The sequence below is a fragment of the Dipodomys ordii genome, unplaced genomic scaffold, assembly GCF_000151885.1.
Source record: "Dipodomys ordii isolate 6190 unplaced genomic scaffold, Dord_2.0 Scaffold3, whole genome shotgun sequence".
In the NCBI taxonomy this organism is placed as follows: domain Eukaryota; kingdom Metazoa; phylum Chordata; class Mammalia; order Rodentia; family Heteromyidae; genus Dipodomys; species Dipodomys ordii.
The window spans coordinates 16,753,323-16,775,857 of record NW_012267219.1 but is presented as its reverse complement, the minus strand read 5'-3'; the positions used below and the strand labels follow the sequence as shown (position 1 = coordinate 16,775,857).

Genomic DNA, 22,535 nt, shown 5'->3' with positions numbered 1-22,535 from the left:
ATTAGTGATGTTTTTAGTGATAATTTATTGGAAATTTTAAAGTAGAGAAATAATGAAGGATAATTTATATTCTTCTCTACCATTATAAGAGACATTAAATACTTGACTTTTGGGTTATTTTTTATCTTTATTGGTCCAAAGATACAAAATTTGGGGAACAACCTGTGGCTAATCTGGGTCCCACGAAGACTGGACATGGTCTCTTCTAAGTTCTGCCTTAGGTCTGCTATGTTCTTCACTGTTCTCATTCTTCTGGTTTCAGGATCTTCACCTGGAAATGGGAAAGGAGAATGAGTCTGCTATTCAATTCCATTTGTTCTTGATATAATGGTATATTATACTTGATGATTGTAAAATTCTCTTCTAAGAAATGAGATAAACATTCCAAATAACTATTATCTTCTGAGAAAGGTATATTTCTTCTTTAGATCACATAAAATGTGAATAAAAACAGGTGTAACATCATAATTAATAACCCTGAAGTGGTAGAAACACTATAATACTTCAGTCTATGTCCCTAATCATTGCAAAATGAGACTCACTAGGAAATGCCCTAAACAGTACTCTGTGTTTCTCAGCTTAATTTAAAAACTGTATATTACTTTAAATATTTCAATATTTCAATAAATACCCTTTTTGCCAGTGCTGTGCTTGAATTCTGGGCCTAGTTACTGACCCTGAGCTTCTTTTGTTTAAGGAGATGCACTCTACCACTTGTGCCATTCTACTACTTCCAGCTTTTTTGAGTAGTTTATTACATATGAGTCTTATGGAGTTTCTTGCAGGGTCTGGCTCAAACTGTGATCCTCAGGTTTCAGCCTCCTGAGTGGCTATTATGACTGATGTGAGCCACCAGCACACAGCAAAATTTCTAAGTGTACTTGGAATAGGTGGTTTAAACTAACTTACCTAGCATGTTTATATTTAGACTTTGGGGAATAAGTGAGAGGCCATCACTACAAAATAACAGCTTTTTTTCTTTTAATGACTCATAGACCCTTTTAATTACTTCTCAACTTTCTTCAGGTAACCTGAATTGCAATACTAATGTTACTAGTGTTCAAGTGATGCATTAGGAATTTTCACCCCAAATGTCATGTCTACTGATTACAAAACCAATAGTTTTGCCAGTGTGGTACATGTTAGCTTTACACTATCACTTGGAGGCAGAAGTTCCATTAAACCATTTGTTCATTATTATTATATAGTACTCCTTAGGCCAGTGTCCATTTGAAGCTGATGGGTCTAGACAATAAGAAAATCGGAATGTAGAGGAAACATAGTCTATATTCTATTCGATTTGAGCTCAGAGAACAGGAATTTTTAAAAAGGGGGAAGAAGAACGAAGTTTAAAAAATACATGAGCAAAGGAAGGGAGAGAAGAGAGGAGAATGTCAATAAGGAAGGAAGGAAGCAAGGAAGGGAGGGAAGGACGGAGGGAAAGAGGGATTAGAACAGAGGAAAGAAGAGGATAGGAGAGGGAAGAAGAGTCTAGAAGCAAACTGTAAATAAAGAAATGTAAGAAATGATGATTTAAGGGAAAAAAACAGAGAAGAAAAAGAAACTGGAAACAGAGAAATAGCATATATTAAATTGCATTATGAAAATCATCACAGAGACAAGGCAAGATACATATAAACAATCTGTTCTAAATTTCTAGGTACAATTTAACCTGCTAATGGACTTCCTTAGCGTTTAGACCATATATATACCCATATAGATATATCTCAAAGACGTTAATTTAACATCCATATTACTAGTCAAAGGATTGTAGGTAGCTCAGAGATTTTTGCCTAGAAAGCATAAAACTCACCTACGCTTCATGTAGGACAGAGGCTCTTGCCTCTGTCTTCAATACTGGTAAGTTCTGCCTCTCCTTCCAATGTTAGGTGCAATTATGAGAACATTTATGGACAATGAACAATAAGATTTCCCTTTAGTTTCCTTCCAGGAGCTCCAGTGGCTCTGATCAAATATACACCACCTTTACCATGGCAGCCATTCAAATATGAAACTATGCTAATTCCTTCTTATCTTTTGTGCCAAACATTGCTAGTTAGCTCATTATCCCTCATCTCAACTCTTTCCAAGAAAGGCACCATTCTGCTGTCATTCTACGTAGGTTCTCTTTAATTTATTTCAATAATTAAAATGTTTCTCATTAGTATCATTTCAAAGGGAGAATGCCCTCACTTCATGAAAGTAAAAATATTGTACTTGACATCAATTAATTACATAAGGGAGCTTCATTTTAACAATTATATTTTGTTAAGCAACCATTCTTGATCATAATCATGCCTGTACCAGTCCTCATCCTCCCTCTTTGCCTTTCCCAAACAAGTCCCATCAGATTCCTGGTTCCATTTTTTCCTCTTTGAAGAAAAAAAGAAGGTTTTATAAGCAAAAAATTAAAGGGGAGGACATGAATATCACTGTGGTCAAAGGAAAGGCAGAGGCAACAAAGTGATTTATTCAAATGGGTCAGGAAGAGTGAAGAAGGGGAAAAGAAGGTGACTCAGTAAACCCAAATCAGTCCAGAACATCTTACACAGCACATAAACCTTAAGTTCCACGTGATAGTTAAAAATGACAAGTCATAAAGGGACAAAAGTGTTGAGATGACTCTCATTTTAGGGATGGTAAATGCAAATATTTCACCTTTGGCAAGTTCATAAAGAATACCATTATGTGCCATGTCCCATGTCTGACTCCCTTCCCTCTGACAGAACACTTAAGGTTAAACACTGTGTCTGAACCACTTGCTGACTGTCATAATATTAAACCTGACATCCACATTCTTTTAAATATCTTTTAAATATTAATTTCAAGAGTATTGCCATTTGACTTTCTATGAAATATTATTCAGCTGTTTCATTTCATTTTAAATCTCCTTTTTTTTCTTTTATACAATCTAACAGGAATCTCTTAGATCCTGGAATTCTCCCTGTTGCAGTCAGTGGTTGTTTATGTTATTTCCTGCATATTTCCGAACCATCTTCTCACTTCCTCCTTCCTTCCCTTCCTTCCTTTGTCCCTCCCTCCCCCCTTCCTCTCCTGATTCTCTCATCCTGGCATCCACTCATGACACTGCCCCACTCAGAACAATCAGACAAACAGACGTTGTACCCCATCACTTACTGAACAGACCATCATTGCTGACTTTTTTCATGTCTTGAGAGCTAATAAGCAAAGCAAAATTCATTACAGCAAATGTTTTCAATGACCCGCGAAAGGCAAGATTAAAACTAAGTGCACTTACACAGCCCTTAAGGGTTGACTGCATAGTCTGAAATGTCCTATGAATTTGTATTCAAATGATGCTTAAAGGCTTGGGGTCGAGGTGGGGTGAAAAGGGCCACATATGAAAATGCACATATAATGAAATAAACATTCAGTACCCCAAATCAAAGTTAGCAGAATGCCACACATGAGAAATTTAATACAAACATGCTATTTCCTTCTCACTTGTATAATTTCAGCCAACTATTATTTCTGAAGGAGACTTCCATATGTTTCAGACATAATGACAAGCATTTTCTAGAAGGCTCTGCTTAGAAATCCACTTGAGTTAAACTGGTGGAAACTGCTTTCTCACTACTTATAGAACAGGCTAGATTCACTGCTTCTGGATTATTTTTTTAGTGCAACAGACCATTTATTTTGTCCTTACATTTTAGGCTTTAATTATACACATTGTAATTAACAGTGGCAGCACTACAATCTTTTAGTGGAAACCAAATTATACATGAATGAACCTGATTTAGAGAATTACATGCTCCTAAACCATCTATTTTACATATATATATATATACATACTTATGTATATATATATATATGAACAATTTGACTTCTTTTAAGAAATAACCTTAGATTTGTGGACAATCCAACAATGAATGGGATAAAACATTTAAACTCATCCGTGTAATCCTAACACTTTCAAGGGAAAATAACAGCACATGGTTAATAGCCATATAATTGCATTTTAAAATAATCTCCTATACAGTTGGCATAGACCTTAGTTTGTCCAGTTTATTGTTATCCAAGAGTAAAAAGTTAAACTCCAAAAACTTTGTCTAAAACCAACTTTGAAGTAGCCATCTTGAGAATCTCTCAGGCACTTGGTAAACATTCTCAAATCTCTGTGTGCTGTGAGCTCAAATGTACTCACAAATATAATAGTTCATTATGTGGAGAGAGTATTATTGAAATACTTCATTATCTGAATAAATGACCATTCACATCAGAGCTATTGGGACAATCTTTTCTCTTGCCACTTGCATAAAAAATTCTTCTTATGTGTTTTGAATACTGGCACAAGTACAGGAGAACCCTTAAGGAGAACGATCATATAAATACAATAAGCAGATAATCTGTTTATAAACCTTGGTTTATAGACTTCTGCTAGGAGGCTGCCATCTGACAGTAATGATCCAAGTTATTTATGCACAAAAGGAAAGCTTTCATATACACACCCACCCACTGCATGCTATAATTTAACAGAGCAACCTACAAATACTGCCAGGGGACTGCACTTTGTTCATGTATATGAAAATCTTTACAGAAGAGGTACTTAGAACAAGATCAATGGCGGCATTTTAAAAGGCAAAGATGACTATTATCTGATTCTATAGTTCCAGGGGATCAGAAAGAAAAAGAGATTCATAAGGATCAAGCCTCTAGTCTTTGTACTTCACAGAGCTGCTTTATGAGAAGCAGTTCATCACAGAAGCCATACAATACTGAAGTGGTAATTCTGTGGTGTCTGAGAACCTGGTGTATTCAGATTCAGAAATAATTATTCTGACAACTGTAAACATTACTCTTTGGAAGCCAAAGTGACATGAAAAACGAGCCATATTTGATTCTGCTCTCCCTCTCTCTCTCTCTCTCTCTGAGCTTTTCCCCCCTAAAATGGGTTGCTAAAACATTTCAGACAGCCTTGTAAAACATCTTGTCACAAAGGATCTTCATAAAGAAAAAGACAAATCTGTATTCACATGAATCAGCAACAAAGAAATCAGAAACTGGCCAGGTTTAATTCTTTTGAATTCCTTAAATCTTATAATTCCTATTCTAAGTCACTTCTGAAAACACCCATTGACATAAATTATGATATGCTCAGTGGTTCAATGCTTAGAGATTTTTAAAAAAGGGACTATAGGGTATCAATATATTTTGGTACGCCATGGAATTCATCAAGCAGAATTTAAATGTACCCATCTGAGTTGTTTTGCTAAGTGGCAAAGTTGACCATTAACAATCACAAAAATGAAAAATCACTTGTTATCTTCATATCTAGTTAAAGACTGTCATAAAGTACTACTAAAACTCCTGCCATTAACAAGGCCTCGTTTGTAAAGTATGTGAATAGTTTATAGTCATCCACATCGTCTAAGGAGTTATAATGTACAATTCAGGACTACATCCTCCAAAAAAAATGTTAGTAAAAGGCACCAAAGGCCTATGCATTTCTGGAAGTGATACTAGAATGTAGGTGCTTGTCTCTAAGGTACAAAAGGAGGGTTCTACCCAGGACACTGTGAGTCAGAACCTTAACTACTCAGAAAACTGACCAAGAAGGCTCATTATTCTCCATTCCATGTGTGGGTAAGGTCACCTTGAGGAAAACTGGACAAACTGGCCCCATTAGTGACTTAGTTAAAAAAACATGCTTGGAGTTTTAAAATGTTAACATTTTCCTCTGGCTATCTAGAAGGTACTGGACAATGGGCAAGAACTAGCTAGGGCAAATAGCTGGTATTTCTTTTCTCCAAATAACTTGACAACTGGCACTCTTTGCTAATCTTTATAAAGTAAATCATTTTAAGCGAAAAAGAATTTTGTTTTTATTTTTAAGTGAGTACAGTTAAAAAAGTTCAAAGGGTAGAAAATATTAGATAATGCAAATAATTTCCTAGGATATTATGAAATATGTTTTAAAAAATCCCATATAACTTTAAAAAATTAGGAGTAAAGTGGACTTACCCAGTAAGTCAGTGTAAAGCGCTTGTTCTAGATCGCCCAGCATGGTAAGAATTACATCTTGATCCAGATGAGCGGTCCCTTCCCGCAGGCAGCTTTCCCCTTCCTCTTCCGCCCAACTTCTGCTGATGCTGCTTAGCTTGGAAGATCCATTTTCATCTTCTGATCTGCTATCTTCATCACTCTCACCTTCCAACCCTCTTCGGACAGACCAGTCCTCTAAGTCCTCACTACAAGACTGGCTGCCTCCTGCAGGCAGAAGATTCCAGGCTCCAGAGCCGCTGGTTTGATGGTACAGAGATTGCACCGACCTCGAGAGAAACCTGGACAGCGAGCGCCTCTCTGCATACTGAGATTCTCTCTGGCTGGCCTTTGCAGCATTTCCAAACCAGTTAGAAATGCGCACAGTGGGTCTTCTCTCTCCTTCACTGGTGAGGACCAGGTTAGTAAGTGACTTCTGTTTCTGTAGGCAAGCTCCCTTCTTCCTTACTTCTTTACTCTGAAACACAGACAGTTCAGCACGCCGCTGCATGGTTCTCCCAGTGCGTTCTTCCTTTCAATTCGATTTCATATTGTCTTTTCTGTTTCTTTCCTTTTCTTTTTAAACACTGCAATAGCACCTAGCCCTTTCGGTTTTAACGTAGGCATGCACTTTAGCGAAGGCTCAGACTCGAACACTCACAGATGACTCTGGAGATAGGTACGGAAGATAAAATGATCTGCCCACCAAAAGGAGCTGGCCATATCGCATCACTGATCAGCAGTACTTACACATATTTTGCTTAAATGGACCTGAAGCACAGAAGAGTTCACCAAAGACTCTGTTCCAGCTGAAAAGTAGCCCGGCAAGCCAACCACGTTTTCCTGTCTTCATCCAATCGCGTGTGTCTGCAGGATGGTGGGTCCACATTTCTCTGTATTGCTTCTGGGTTTCCAAATGCAAGGTAGCGAAGCATGAACGACGCCTGTCTTCCCTCCCCCCTCGCACCTTCCTTTGCCTCTCCAGTAGCCCTTAAACGGATCGAGGTCCGCAAGCCTTTCCTCTAATGAGCTGACCCAGTGCAGCAAGTACAGCTTCCGCATCAGAGCCCAGTAAGAGCAGAAATTAAGCACGGAAGCCCAGCCCTGCACAAGCCTCCCGCATTTTAGTATTCCACCTGCATTCTCAGATCTATGGCTCTTCCTTGCTGCTGCAGTGGAAGCCGCTGGCTGCCATGGCAGCAAACATCCTGCTAAATTAAAACAGAGGCACTGAAGCAGCTGTCCAGCTAGAATGCCACAGGTTTCAGAACCAAGCCAGAAAGGGATGCTACACGATAAACCCTCGGCACGTTTAAATGACTCTCAGCCACCCAGTCTCATACACTGACACACACACACACACACACACACACACACACACACCCCACACACACCCAACACACACCCCAATGCCTAGAATGACAGACTCGTTCTCTATAGCTGCAAGCAGCCAAAGCTGGCAGGTCTGCCTTCTGAATGTGGGGATTGTGCTGTGAAAGCACAAATTACATTTAATAGTGTAAAGGACCAGAAAAAAAAATGGAGCTTGACTCTCCCTACTCGCTGACAGATCGTGCTTTAAAGGGAAAGACTGCACATCATCTTTTAAAGGACAGATTCTAGGATCTTTCTTCCCCCTTATTGTGAAGCTATTCTAAAATCCTAATGTGACAATAAAAATCAAGGTTTCTTCCTTCTTTTCTTTAACAAAATGTAGCACAAGTAAATCAGAAGGTCTTTTCCTGAATATTCTGGCTCCAAGCATACAATTGAAAGTTTATGGGCAAGTGTATAGAATACAACAATGTGACAGAAAGCATAAAATGTACATTAGGGATTTTTTAAATATATTGAGCATTTCCCCAATCTATTCCATGTACCTATGAAAGCACAATTAACATCATTTTTAATATTTAGTATGTTATATTTACTATAAGACAAATTTCTTATATTGGTTTTGTATATTTCTAAAAAGAAATTTTAGAAAAACTTTATATATATCTATATCTATCTCTCTCTCTCTCTCTCTCTCTCTCTCTATATATATATATAGTAGCCTTTATGGGTATTACTGATAAGCAAAAAGTATGAAAGAGAATCTGTTTAGGATTTTCTGTGCACAAATATCTTTTGTTAAAAGAGTAAGATGAGAAACTTTAAAAAATACAAGTCATTCAAGATGATATTTTAATTCTGATCAATCTTCAGAGTTAAGGTGGTAAAACTGTGATTTTCTACCTTTTATTATTAATCTCAACTATGAGAAATGAGTAAGATCCTAAATGTATAAATTAGCATTACAATACTCAATATTTATGTCTTTAAATATTGTAACAGCTTTTACAAAGTTAATTTTTCCTTATGCCTCCCATCAAAGTTGATCATATTTGTACTTAATTTAGCAATATGTAAATGGAAATTAAGTTAACAGACAACTGTAATAGCATTTCACATTAAACAAACTTAGGAATTATGGAATGTTGATTCTCAATTTTTTTTCTTTTTTATTGTGAAAATACCATACAGAGGGGTTACAATTACATGAGCAAGGTAATGAGTACATTTCTTATCAAGCATTGTTGCCTCCTCCTTTGTTTCCCTTGATCATCCTTTCCCATCTCCTACCGCTCCACGCCCAAATTTTTATTCTTCAAAAATTGTATTTAAGCTGGGTGACATTGGTTCATACCTATAATCCTAGCAACTTAAGAGTCTGAGATATGAAGATTGAGGTTTGAAGTCAGCCTCAGCAAACAAATTTGAGAGACTCTTTATATCTAATTAAGCAGCAAAAAGCTAGAATTGGAGGCATGGGTCAAGTGGTAGAATATCAGCTATGAGAAAACAGGGCCCTGAGTTCAAGCTCAGTACTGGCACATAACCACAAAAATGTATTTACATATGCAACATGTTCAAATAAAGTGAATACAAATGGAAAAAAAAACATTGAAACTGAACATTGCGAGTCATTATGGATTCTAAAAACAATTTCGTTGAAATATTTTTAAATGGTCAAATGCTACTCCCCTTCAGATTCCTAAAGAAGATATGTTTAAATTTCACTTTGAGTTACTGTCCCAGGACACTTAAAGGCTTTGAGAAAATTACCTTTTAAGTTATAAAACTTGTTTAAATACATTACATTTATATTATCTGGAATATGATAAAGTGCCTGGAAATCTTATACATTCACAGAAGAGGGAGCTCTAACACACTTTAGATGGTAAAAGAATTGATTTTATATATGTATAATAAAAGCAGTAATTATGTCTTTATACAAGAGTGTTGGTGCATCAACTGCCTTAAACTTTGCTTCTTCCAATGAAGAGTTCCAAACCAAGGAAATGACTTTTTAAAGTATAGCTTTCCAGGTAGAGTCTCATAATGTTCATTAAGTTGGTCTGAGAAGGCCTAATTCTAACTTACTTCCAGGTATTATTGGCTCTGGGGCCCTGCTTTGAGATGTGTTGCGCTGTTGAGTTTTAGCTGGAGATGATTTTGCTTCCTACAGGACATTTTACAATATAAAGAGACATTCTGGAGTATAACAACTGTTGAGAATGATATCTGATAGGTAGAGGTCAACTAAAATTCCTTCAATGACAGGTTGGTTCAGGCCTCAAAAAAGAATTAAGCAGTCTATGATATCAGTAGTCAGAAATGATGTGGTTTTTTTGCTGACACTAATGTCCAATCCATGTTGTTGGTTTAAGTGCCCTTAATTATTTTATTTTGAGTTAACATATATTTAAAATATTATTTATTTCCACATATGCACATATTACAGTTTGAAGAAATTCAAATTCGATACCATATTCCCTTTATTCTCTTCTATTCTCCCCACTTTTTTAAACAGTGATGGATTTCACTATGCTGAATACAAATATAATCTATAGATATATATTACATAATAGCCTTTGAACCTTTTCATCAACTAGTATCCCTCCTTTTACCACTCCACTGATTCCATCTCAGTCTCTCTTTTATATTCATGTCCTATTATAGTACTACTATTATTAGCATCATCAAATAAGCAAGAACAAACACGTGATATTTGAATTTCTGAGTTTGGCTTAATATACTCAAAATAATGATCTCCAGATTTACCCATTTTCCTGAAGACAGTATTTTTATATTCCATGGTGTGTGTGTGTGTGTGTGTGTGTGTGTATGTTTCTACCATAACGATTATTGCAATACACTTTAGTAAGCAAGCATCTTATGTGTCAATTTACTTTCTTGTGTACTGATTTAATTTCCTTTAGATAAATGCCCAAGAGTGGTAGATAAGATTCACGATACATCAATTTTTAGTTTTTGGAAGAGCCTCCATTCTGAGTTCCACCAACAGTGTATTAGGATTCCATTCTCATGCATCCCCATTAACATTTGATTTTACTTATTTTCTTGAGGAATACCACGCTGGTTGGTGTGAAATGGAATATTGGTGTAGATTTGACTTGTATTTATTTTAGAGATGCCCTGTATTCTAAGATCCATGGTCACAGAGATCAACTCTGTCAGTTGATCTCATGAGAGAGGGAAAGGAGACAGAAGAGATCCAAACAATAACTCTTAAAACTTCTGCTCAGGAATAGTCATGGCATGTTACTGTGCATATTTTATTTATTAGATCAGTGCAGGAGGAAGAATGATCATCTTACAAGAATGATCCCCAAAAGACTCAGGCTACATTTAATCAAACTAGTAAGGTGGAGCCTGTAGAGAAAAATCTACATGCATTTTGAAGACATGCTAACCTAAACAGCATTACAATGGCATTTTTTTTGTAGATTTCTTAGTCAAAAATAACTGTTAGTAACATGTATTTGCAGTAGTTTTTCCCCCTGGAACTACATTAGAACAAGTTTACTGTGAACAAGGATAGAAAATCCACGTTTAGCTCCTCCAAAGACATCTATGCCTGCTTGTTTGGAGCATGAATTTATTTATACATAAGTATATTTATATTTATTTAGATTCAAACATACAAATATTAGGAAGAAGCTTGGATGCAAAATAAGTAAATATATCCAATCAATAGCAAAAGTGCAAATCACTATAATTCTGCCAAGACCTAAATGTACAGGTACTATAATGTTCTAGAAAGTATGCTTTTCAACTCTTAAGTAAACATAATTATGATGTAGTATTTAAATTTAAAAAATATAAGCTGATTTGAAATACCTGAACTTGATCTTTATAAACATTCAGGGAAAAGGTAGCTTACTGATCATTTGCAAAGGTCTTCAATGCTAGATATTTCCAATATTTAGTACAAATTCTACTAAGTCAGAAAACTACATGTAACTATGAGCTTATCATGTGGTTAAACCTAAACTCTTATTTCTAAAATGATTTCTTGAATTCTCAGGTATTTTTAAAATATTAAATATTTTAATGCCATCTTTTTAAAGATGGCATGCTAGTTTTGCCAATAGCAAGACAAATCTAGTATCTCTCAACATTTTCCATTTGAATATAAATTCTAATTAAAGGTTGGAAAGTACATTAAACATATGTTAAACTTCGCAGGAAATAAATCATCAGCCAGACAGCCTTATACAAAAGAAAAAAAGGATAAGACAAAGTGTGAATCTATGTAGTAAACAAAATCTAAAAACTTTCTTTTTTAAAAAAGAAAAATTTCTTGAATGATATCAGTAGAATGAGAATTTAGGCTCATCTTACATTTGGCAATATCTCTTGGCAATGGAAAGAGATGGCAGAGGGCAGGTTCTTTTTGTCAATGTATGAGAGAATAAAACATAAGCCAAAGTAGTAAAAATCCACATCATAAACTTGAACCAGCCTATAACACCAAGTTTTGTCAGGAATTTTATAGGATGAAGTAGAAGCAATAAGCCCATTTACTCACTGCTATAAATTATACATGGCATAATAATAATTATTAAAGTAGCCACCACCATTAGATCAGGTTAACGTCAAGTTTTCTCTAAAACAACATGGCAAAGAAAAAGAATTACAAATTGTGTACTTAGATTTTTGAAAGATATTCTTTCACACAAAAATCTCCAAACTGGAAGGACACCAGTGGCTCATGTCTATAATCCTAGCTACTCAGGAGGCTAAGATCTGAGGATCACAGTTTGAAGCCAGCCTATGCAGGAAAATCTGTGAGACTCTTATATCCAATAAACTACTCAGTCAAAGTCAGAAGTGGCACTGTGGCTCAAGTGGTAGAGTGTTAGCCTTGAGCAGGGAGAGGCTCAGGGACAGAGCCCAAAACCTGAGTTCAAGCCCCAGGAACAACCCCACCCTCCTAAAAAAAAGCTCCAAATTGAAAAATGTCATATCACTTATTTCTGATCTTTTGATATTTTAATGTAATTACACCTTTAATATCACTATCACTTAATGACTGACAATGTTTTTATATCTTTAATCAGCCATAGCTTGATAAAAATTTTAATGGCTTAGCTTTCCACTTAACTTAGTGAATTTAGCAAACCTATATTGCCATGCAAACCAAGTTTGCTCCTTAACACACTGGAAAATCTTCATATCTTTGCAACTTGTGGATAATGATAAATAGGCAAATGTTTCATATTTTAAAAAAATTATAGAATGGAACTAACATATCTAAATTTTTTAGGAATTAGGGGAAGGGTAGTTTCAGACATGACTTGTTCAGGTACTCAGATATTTCCTACAATGACCTTAGGTTCATTCTCCACTGCTTTTAGGTTGTTTTCATTTGTTTTACTTGGGGGCTAAAGTAACTACAAGCAATGCCAGCTTTCTTAGATAGCTTTAAGTCAAGTGGAGGAAGAAAACATCTCTTTTAGAAGAGTCTGAGGAAAAGTTCTGAGATTGAATGTCATTTGCTATAATTGAGTTAGGTTGAACTAGGTGTCCCTTCCTGAAATTAGCACTGTTGTCAAGACAGAGTTGCTTTGTTTTACTCTACATGAGTCCTTTTCTCTAAAGAAAATAAAGAGACTGTTTGCTATGAAATGGTAGAAAACTACAAATTGTTCAGGTAAAATTATGCCAGATAGGTTTATTATGGAGTCAAAGGTAATTAAGGAATACTTCGGTGGTAGATCTCCAATCTCACTTGAACCTATTGCAAGACATTATGAATAATTTAAAAATTTTGGTAATATTCCCAGGCTTCCCCAATTCATACAGGTTTCCCAAACTCATAAAACCTGGATGTCACCCTTCCAAAAATAACTCCATCTGAGTTCTGTATCTTAAAGGCCAATTTACCTGAGTACTAAGACCAAAGTATCCCTAGTCAAAAACACCCATAGCTCATTAGCAATGTTACAAAAATATCAATATCATTGAGACTATGGGTTGCAGAAAATCAGTGAGCTACAAAGACTTCTAGAAACTTACAAAGAATATCCAGTTTTATAAAAGCCAACTAACAAAATAATGGAAGTAATACAGGATAATAATAAAATAATATGGGATGATTTCATAATATCCCTAATAAGTTTTTCAAGATGCACATTTGGAACCACCATGGAGAAATATTTTTAAAGCACAGAACTGAAAATGCAACACAGTTGAATTTGACATAAAAATAAAGTTCAAATATATTCACAAGATGGTTTTTTTAGCCATAAAATGTTACCAAGGTCTTCACTGATTAAATTCAATCTGAGTGACAAAAAATAACTCATAGTATCAGCTTCTGGAAGTACTACTCTTGGCTTTAGTATCACAAGAAGATTATTCCAAAAAGAATAGACTAATTGGTCTGGGGATGTGGCTTGGTGATAAGAATGCCTGCCTAGCATGCATGAAGCCCTGGGTTTGACTCCTTAGGACCACATAAACAGAAAAAGCCGGAAGTGGGTACTGTGTGCTCAAGAGCAAAAGAAGCTCAAGGACAGTGCCAGGCCCTGAGTTTAAACACCAAGACTGGCCCAAACAACAACAGCAACAACAACCAGAATAGACAGATTATTTATGAAATGTGTAGGAGTATGAAATGTGCAGAATTGTTTTGCAAAACCATAGCACAAGTATGATCTGATAAAAAAAAAAGAATGACAGGGAAATTCCAAAAATCATTAGGGTTGACCCAGCAATTCAGTCACTTACCAGATATCTCCTCCAGGCACTGCTTAGCAGTCTTACTATATGATGAATCCATCTTCGTAGGACTGGTACAGGAATGAGCAGATGGTAAAGAGGTCCCTTCATTTTCTGAATGTGCTCTGAAATTAACCAAGAAGAAAGAATAAATGACAACTGTGGTCACCAGTGACTCATCGAAATAGAAATTCTCCAGCATGAGAAAAAATCCATTTATTACGAGTTTTCTATCAAGGTAAGTAAGCCTTCCTTTGCCAGAGATATTCTATCTGATTGATATATCCTTTTATATGCCACAAAAATAACTTCACATCAATTGTCTACAAAACTTAATTCATAATTTTTTCTCAACAAACTTCAGAAAGCCTGTAGGATAATCCTTATGGAGTCTCCAAAGACTGATAGAGCATTTGACGGTTTGTTTCCCATGTACTAGAATCTTACATATTTCTTCTTTATCTTTTGTTTACACCAGTACCTGGGCTGATATAAACTAGGACCATGAGTTCTCATTTTGATCATGCTATTACTCTAAAACTTGAACCACATTGCTATATGTGGCTATTTGTTAGTTAATAAAAGGTAAGAGTCTCTCAGTTTTGTCTGGTCAGGCTGACGTCAAATCAAGATTCTCAGCTCTCAGGCTCCCAAATAGCTAGGATCACAAGTATGATTCACCAGTACCTGGTCTGCCATTTATTCTTTGTACTGTGGTTATGTTTTCCAATGCACTTTATATAGCTTCTTACCTCAACAGAATATTCACACTTGACTATTTTCCTCTCCACATCATATAATGCAGTATTTGTCTTCAAGTCTCATTTCAAATGTCTGTCTATAATACTTGGAAATTTCATTGATCAGGTGAAATTCCCACTTGGAAGCAAAAAGTGTGTACTAGATCTACTTTTGAATAATTAATACACTGGTAATATCAAGATACTGTAGTTATATGATCAATGCTGTCTCTCAACTTATCCACTCTTCTCCATGTTTAAAAATTTTTCATTGTACACATCCAATGTATAGTCTTAAGCCTAACGTATCTGTTTCACTCAAGAAATGTTTGCTAACCAAGTCAATAAATTATATGTGTAGTGACAGTAAGACAGTATTATTGTCAGAGGAAACACATGGATGAAAGTGTGCATAATGGTGCATATATTGGGTTTGAGTGTAAAACATGGGTCTTCCACTAGCTGTCAACTTGAGTGATATTGTCCAGTTACTTGGTATATCTGAACTTCAGTTTATTCTTCTATTAAAAGGGTTCTGCAAAATAGTCATGATCTCAACTGTTACTATTACTAAAGTTCCAAAGAGGCAATCTCTTGGGGTATATGGACTTCTGTTGAACATTAAAACAGGGAGCATATCTGATTTCCATTTTCCCCTTTCTTTTTCTCTTCCTCTTTGTCCCTTGGTTCTCAACTATTACTGTCTCCCCCATTTTTCTCAAGTACACTGTTGTATATTCTTCTACTTGGACTCATTTCTCATGACCCATTATACCTTCCTTATAAGTTTCTCAGCCTTTTCATTCAGAATAAAAAGTCCTCCATGTTTTCTAAAGGTTTTATTAGAATATAAAGTATAAAGTGAGATTAGGTCCCCAAGATTGACTATCAGCCTGCCAAATATGTGCCAAAGGTAGTGTGCTATGGTGAGCTGGACTCATCTCTTAGAAGCTATATCACATTGATTTGTTCACTGAGATGACTGTCTAATGCCTGATGCGAATTAGTCCTTATTAGACCAAGAGCAGAGCTGTCACAAGAACCAGAATGTTACAACTTTGGTGGGGGGGGATGGGGGAGAAGGATTGGGGGGGGAGGAGGGTTGAGGGGGGGACGGGGGGGAAGGATAGGAAGGGATGGGAAGAGGAAACAAAGGAGGAGGCTACAATGCTTGATAAGAAATGCACTCATTATCTTGCCCGTGTAATTATAACCCCTCTGTACAGTATTTTCACAGTAAAAAAAGAACCAGAATGTGTGTGGTCATATAGATTATGTATAGAGATTCACAATATCTTGTGTAAAATTGATCTAGAACAGAATATTCAGAATATGCTTTGGGTGTAGTGATTTTGCTCTATTCAGAACATGTCCTTAAAGCATTTCTCAGGAAGTAGTTCTCTTCTTTACCATGTAAGATTTATTATTCAGTTCCCTTGGCTAAAATCACCATTACAACTTGCCTGAAACACACTTTCAGAAATATGAATAACTTTCACATAGCTCAGTCTTGACTCAAAAGCCTTTATTTTCTTAATGTGACAGTGTATAGCTCTGGTTGATTCATTCTTCAATATCTTTTACTTTAAGTCACAAGATAATCTGATTTATGTTCAGGTTTGTTTACATGTTTCTCAAGGTATTCCTTGTATGAGTTATTTACACTAGCAAGATACAGAAGCAGACTGATCATTAGAAAAGACAGAAAAGTTACATTTCAATTCATTCTGAAAACAAGCTGGGCATCAGCCTTGGTTTGTATCCATTTAATATTGTGAATAGAAATCTCTGTGTATGTTGCAAGCTATCTATTTCTCTTCTATTTCCAAATCTCAGTTTGAGAAAGTGGAATTAGATTTTAATGCCAGTGGGAAAAATAGTCAATTCTAAGTGGTAAAAATTTAATATCTGTACAAACGATCAAAAGAGTGTTATCTCTGGATAATCACAAAATGTCCTCTTTTTTGCTTACTTCATACCAATTAAATAAAACATATATGAGCTGACTTAGCAAACAAATGATAGATACTTCAGTATCAAAAATATATTTTGACAGAGTAAATACTGAAGTGTAATTACATCTCCCATATAAATTGATATTTCCATCCTACTGACTTGAAAAAGCAAACAGGAGTACCATGATGTTCCATTAAAAATTTTTAAAGCCTGTGCAGACTATCTCAACAAGATTAACTTAAATATTTACTGAAACTACGAAACTACACACACACACACACACACACACACACACACACACACAGAGCATTTTAAGTACATGGCTTAAATGTTGGAAGTTTTACTATGCAAGGCCCATAGCTTTATAGAATGTTACTAATTTGTAGGAATTAAAGGTCTAGATTTCACATATGATTGGTCTAAATACCATTATTCACTTTTTTACACTTTCTAGATGCCAAGTGTTCTGTCATATGACCTATGGCATATCCTTCAAGCTTCATTACAACCTTAAGGAAAAGGTACCTCAGATAAAAGAAATTGAGGCTGCTAGAGTCAAATGACTACCCTTACCTAACAATGTGACAGATTACTAACTCATGCTTGAATCAGGTTGCCTGTAAATGTTGGTCTACTAATTGTGACTCTATAGTGTTACTCTATTCACATGACTCTGAACACTGAGTGGCTTAGTATATTTAAGGAGTTTCAAGACAACAAACAATTTAGTTAGTAGGTCAATAGCAGACAGGATTAAATATGACAACATCCACTCTAGATTTCAGACTTTAATTACTGGCCATTTAAATGAACTTGGTAATAAATCTTAGATCCTAGCAAACTTCAAAATTCCAGTTTCATCAATATGGATATTTATGTAGTGATTCATTCTTAAGATATGAATAATGACATAAATGTGTGCATACATACTACATAGGTAACCTTAATTTTTAAACAGATTGGGTTGGAAGAAGCCTAGAAAGTGAGTAAACAGACAAATCTCTGTGTATAGGTGTTTTCAGACACCATTAGATAACCATAATTTACTGATGGATACAAAATACAAATAAATTATTGGAAAGGATAGAACTGTGGGAGGTGGAACTTTGTTGGAGAAAGTTGGTCGCTGGGGGCTTGCCTTTGGATCTTTGCACACACACACACACACACACACACACACACACACACACACACTGATTGATCCCTTTGTGCCTCTTTCTCTCTGCTTCCTGGCTGTTCTTCCACTATGACATTGTGTCTCATGTCAGTTCCAGAAACAATGGAGTAAGCTGACTAAAGGCTGTAACTTCTGGAACCAGGAGGCAAAATAAATGTTCATTCCTTTAAGCTGTTTTTATCTGCTGTCTTGTCACAACTGGATGAAATGCACTAATGAAAATGACTGCTATTGGTACAGTGAATGTGATACCAGGGAAGTATATCATAATCTACTCATAAGGAAATACCGGACAAACTCAAATTAAGAAATATGCAATGTTTCAATATAACAGTGTCACGGAAGTCAGGCAAAGGCTGAAAGAATGTTCCAGACTGAGGGCTATTAGGAAACTATAAGAACTAAGTTATTACTGTTGGTATTTTGGCAACAATTAGTAAAACTTGAACAAGGTTCCTAGATTCTGTGTGCCATGAAGATAGTAGTTGTTTGCAGTAGTGTTATAAATTGGTACAAATTTACAATTTATTCAAAAAATCTGAAAGGAAATCTCAAATCCAAGTAACAACAAGTGGTTTATAAATATCTCTGCAGAGAGAAGGCCAAGCCAACAGCAGTATTTTACACACTAGTACTTTGTCTAAAATATTGCTGTGTGAGAGAATTTAATTTACTCCCTAGTGCATAGAGATGTATCAAACCTAGCAGAAGCAAGCTTGCAAGGCAAGCATTCAATAAGTTTAGTTTGTGCTGATGACCAATTATATCTGGTTCACATAAAACCACAATTGCTGTATAATCTCTAATAGTAGCTGCAGGGCTTACAAAGCTGTGTTTAGATGATGGTTATAGGCTGGACATCTCAATCTTTGTAAACTTACAGCTCCTCCTAATCAATCTACTGGTTCAACAAATAAGCCAAACTTCAAACCTCATGCGTAAGCATTTCAAAACACTCTTTGTCTTTGCATTCTTTGTCTTTAGAACATAGCATAATCGAAAGTCAGTTTTCCATGTCACACCCTTGGGCCAATCTGTAATCTCAAAAAACAAAAACAAACAAACAAAACAACCTTCTTATAACCAAAATTTGTTCTGAAAATTCTTGATGCTTTTCAGTAAGCTACAACCTCTTATATCCAAAGAAGGAACAACCTCTCAATTTGTCATTGTTTGACCTAATTTAACAAATCAAATGTGCACATAGGGATTCACGTTATACTTAATTAATGGGCTTAGAAAAATAATGGTTTTCTCTTCATTAAGAGCATCTTGCCTTCCCTAGGGTTCAGTATTTTTCTCTCTTGAGAATTGCTGATATCTTTATTCACTCTCTTTGCCTCTAGGTCTTTGCTTTATATTTACCACAATGAATGTAGATCTTGAAAACTGAGTTGTGAATCTAGTTGCCAATTATTTTATATTTCTGTGGAGGATGACATTCTTAAAAAGACAGGTTTATTAAGAAACATATGTGTCTTTTGTCTCCTTAGCTAAACAATTAACTTACTATATTCATGGGAATGTAAACATGGGAACCATGCAAATAATGAATGCCGAAATAATTGCAAAGAGAAATGACATTTGAGAGGCGGAAAGGCATTCTGTAAAGTCTATAGAAGAGGGGAGTAATAGTTCTTAAATTCCAAAAAGGTAAAATAATAAAATACGAAGAAAGAGAAGGAAAAAAAGGAACAATAAAATTTCCTTTAAAGGAAATCCTTATCTTTCAAGTATTAAAAAAAAAAAATACTACCTGAGAATTGATCAATTGTTCCTCATTTTAGACAATTAATCTGGCTCATCTTTCCTATCACAATCTAATTTACATTTTGAAGTAATTCACAGTGATTTTTCCTTATATTTCCTACATTTATGCTCAAATGCATACATACACACACACATGCTTGAACACTCACACACACATACACACATCCCAAGCTATTGATGACCATTTTACATGTGTTGTATTGACCTTGTTCATATGGTCCCTTTATTAGTATATTTTCCTTTTAGCCTCTCTTTCTCCTTATGTCCAAATCCTGCTTTCCTTCCTGTGATTCACTGAAGGTTCACTCTCCCTGATCCTAACAGCTTAAACCAATTCTCTACTTCTTTTGCAGTCTTATTATACCAAGTCTATTCCATATCCAAGAAGTTTCAACACATTTTGCTGCACCTTAAGATACCTGCCTCGTCACTACATTGGAAAATGGAAGGGAGGACAAATACATCCCAGGTGAGAGCCGTTCTCCTCCATCCTTGACACTTCTTCCATGTAGCTAATGAAAGAAGATAACTGACCTTCTCCATAATAGACTTCAGAATTTTTTTCTCCTATAGTGTACATTTTTGCCTGTGTTCCCACTTTCTACCTAAAGTAACTATGTACCTTTCACTGTGTCACTGGTGTCTACTAATAAGTAGAATCTGTTGTCAAATAAGAAATATAAAATAGGTGTTCTCAGTGTAGTGGGAGATGGAGGCAAAATACCAGCTAATATATAAAAAGGAAAATAGCAGATATGTCCTAAGAAAGATGAGATACTAGTGGCAGGGGAATGGTTGACATAGGGTATAGCCTATGAAGAGAGATTTAAAGACAAGATAGGGACTCACTGTTCAAGTAAGAAAGTCATCTCAGCAGAGCAAACATCTATAAAGTCTCTATAGCCAGTTGAGGTGGTATGAACAACAAAAAGATGGCTAGGATACCATGTAATAAGGGATAGAAGAGTATGAACGTGGTTGAGGATTGCATCACATAGGGCTCAGATTACCTAAATCGTGGTAAGTTTTGAATTTTTTAATATAAGGGAAATCATGAATTGAAATAAGAGAGATGCTTTTCAACTTGTCATGGGCTAAATCTTAATAAACCCATTATAAATTGAAAATATCACATCTAAAATGCACTGAATATACTAAACATGAGGAATATCATAACTTTCTGCCACTTCCCAGTATAAATCAAATCCTACTGCACCAGAAAAAGACCAAAGTACAGTTTCTACTGAATGCTATCATTTGCACATAATCACAAAGTCAACAAATTGGCCATACACTGGTGGCTCAAGCCTGTAATCCTAGCTACTCAGGAGGCTGAGATCTGAGGAGCAAGGTTCAAAGCAACTCAGGCAGAAAAGTCCAGGAGACTCTAATCTCCACCTAAACAGCAGAAAAAAACTGGAAGTGAGGCTGTAAATTAAGTGGCAGAGTCCAGACTGGAGCACAAAAACTCAAGGACCACACCCAGGTCCTGAGCTCAAGCTCCAAGATCAAAACAAAACAAACAGCAACAAAAGCAACAACCCTGCAAGTCAGGTGCAGTTGTACATATTTACAATCCTAGAAGGTAGAGTTAGCGAGGATTGTGGTTCAAGGCCAACCAAGGGAAAAAGTTAGTGAGACTGCATCTGAACAATAAAGCTAACATAGTGCAATAGCTGTCATGTAGCTACATGTGAGATGTAGATTTGAGGAGCATAATCTGAAGGTGGTTTTGTCAAAAATGTGAGACCCTATCTGAAAAAGTAATTGAAACAAAATGGGCTGGAGATGAGGTTCCAGTGATAAGAGTACTTAACTAGCAAGTTTGAGGCCATGAGTTGGAATCCCAATATTGCTCCTGTATTGTATGTCTAAGTACCATAAATCAGGGATCACAATGTATATGACCTACAGTTTCAGGAGACTAGAGTGCTTGCTATGTGAGAGATTTTATTACAAAGGGCTCTGGTGATGCACTGGAAACTGGAAAACAAGGTACGAATTGGTGGAGTAGAAATAAAAAGAAATGCAAAAATAGGTGGTGAAGAAACAGTTTGTTGTACTAGGTAAAAATTGAATGAATGAGAAAGAGAAGACACTTTTACAACTTTATTCACTAAATTTCTTTCGTCTACCAATCACATGGTCACAGATACTAACATCAGGATTAGCATTTGTAGTGCATTCATTCCATTGTTAACGTGTTAATTTTTCCATCTTGTCTGAGCTATAAACCTATAGGATTTCAAATCTGATAAGAACTCAGCTACCTTCCTTCTACCTGATAAATTCCAACTCAACCCTCACCTGTTATTTCAAAATTTCTGCGAGGCATTAATTAGTTGAATTCTTGTGCAGAATTTTTTTTAAATCCCTTTCTTCCACATTAATTCTGTGTGTTGTGTTTACTTTTCTGTATTTGATTATGTTCTCATATCCCCAACAGACTGATCTGCCCAGGGACACAGAATGCTTTTAACCTCTGCACGCTTAATGTATTATTTTCAGAATTAAAGATAGATACATAAATGGGAAAGTAGTTGGTGATTTCCTTTTGTCTAAACTATGGCAAGAGACCATTTTACCACTTATTAAATCTATCTGGAGAACATTTTTAAACTTTAAAAATATAGCCTTTTCCAATTTCAAATCATTATGGAGAACTTCTTATATTAAAGTTAATATCCTTTCTCAAATACTTCACTTTTTGATATCAGTTCTTATTAAGTGGGTAAAGGTTATAAAACTTCAAAATAATTTAATCATTTTTACAGAGATTAAGTCACAAAAATAAGTCACAAAAACTGTATGTAAAA

At 35.7% G+C, this 22,535-nt stretch overlaps 1 protein-coding gene across 3 annotated transcripts in view; it reads right to left on the bottom strand.

The window, feature by feature from the left end:
- The window catches only part of Nav3 (neuron navigator 3), a 287,020-nt gene that overhangs the window by 122,485 nt on the left and 142,000 nt on the right, over positions 1-22,535 (bottom strand). For all 3 annotated transcript variants that reach the window (XM_013019548.1, XM_013019554.1, XM_013019559.1), the window contains exons 9-10: positions 14,086-14,201; positions 163-271 (exon numbers count right to left, since the gene is read on the bottom strand). In XM_013019548.1, coding sequence (XP_012875002.1) covers positions 163-271; positions 14,086-14,201 — 225 coding nt within the window. The remainder of the gene's footprint in view (positions 1-162; positions 272-14,085; positions 14,202-22,535) is intronic.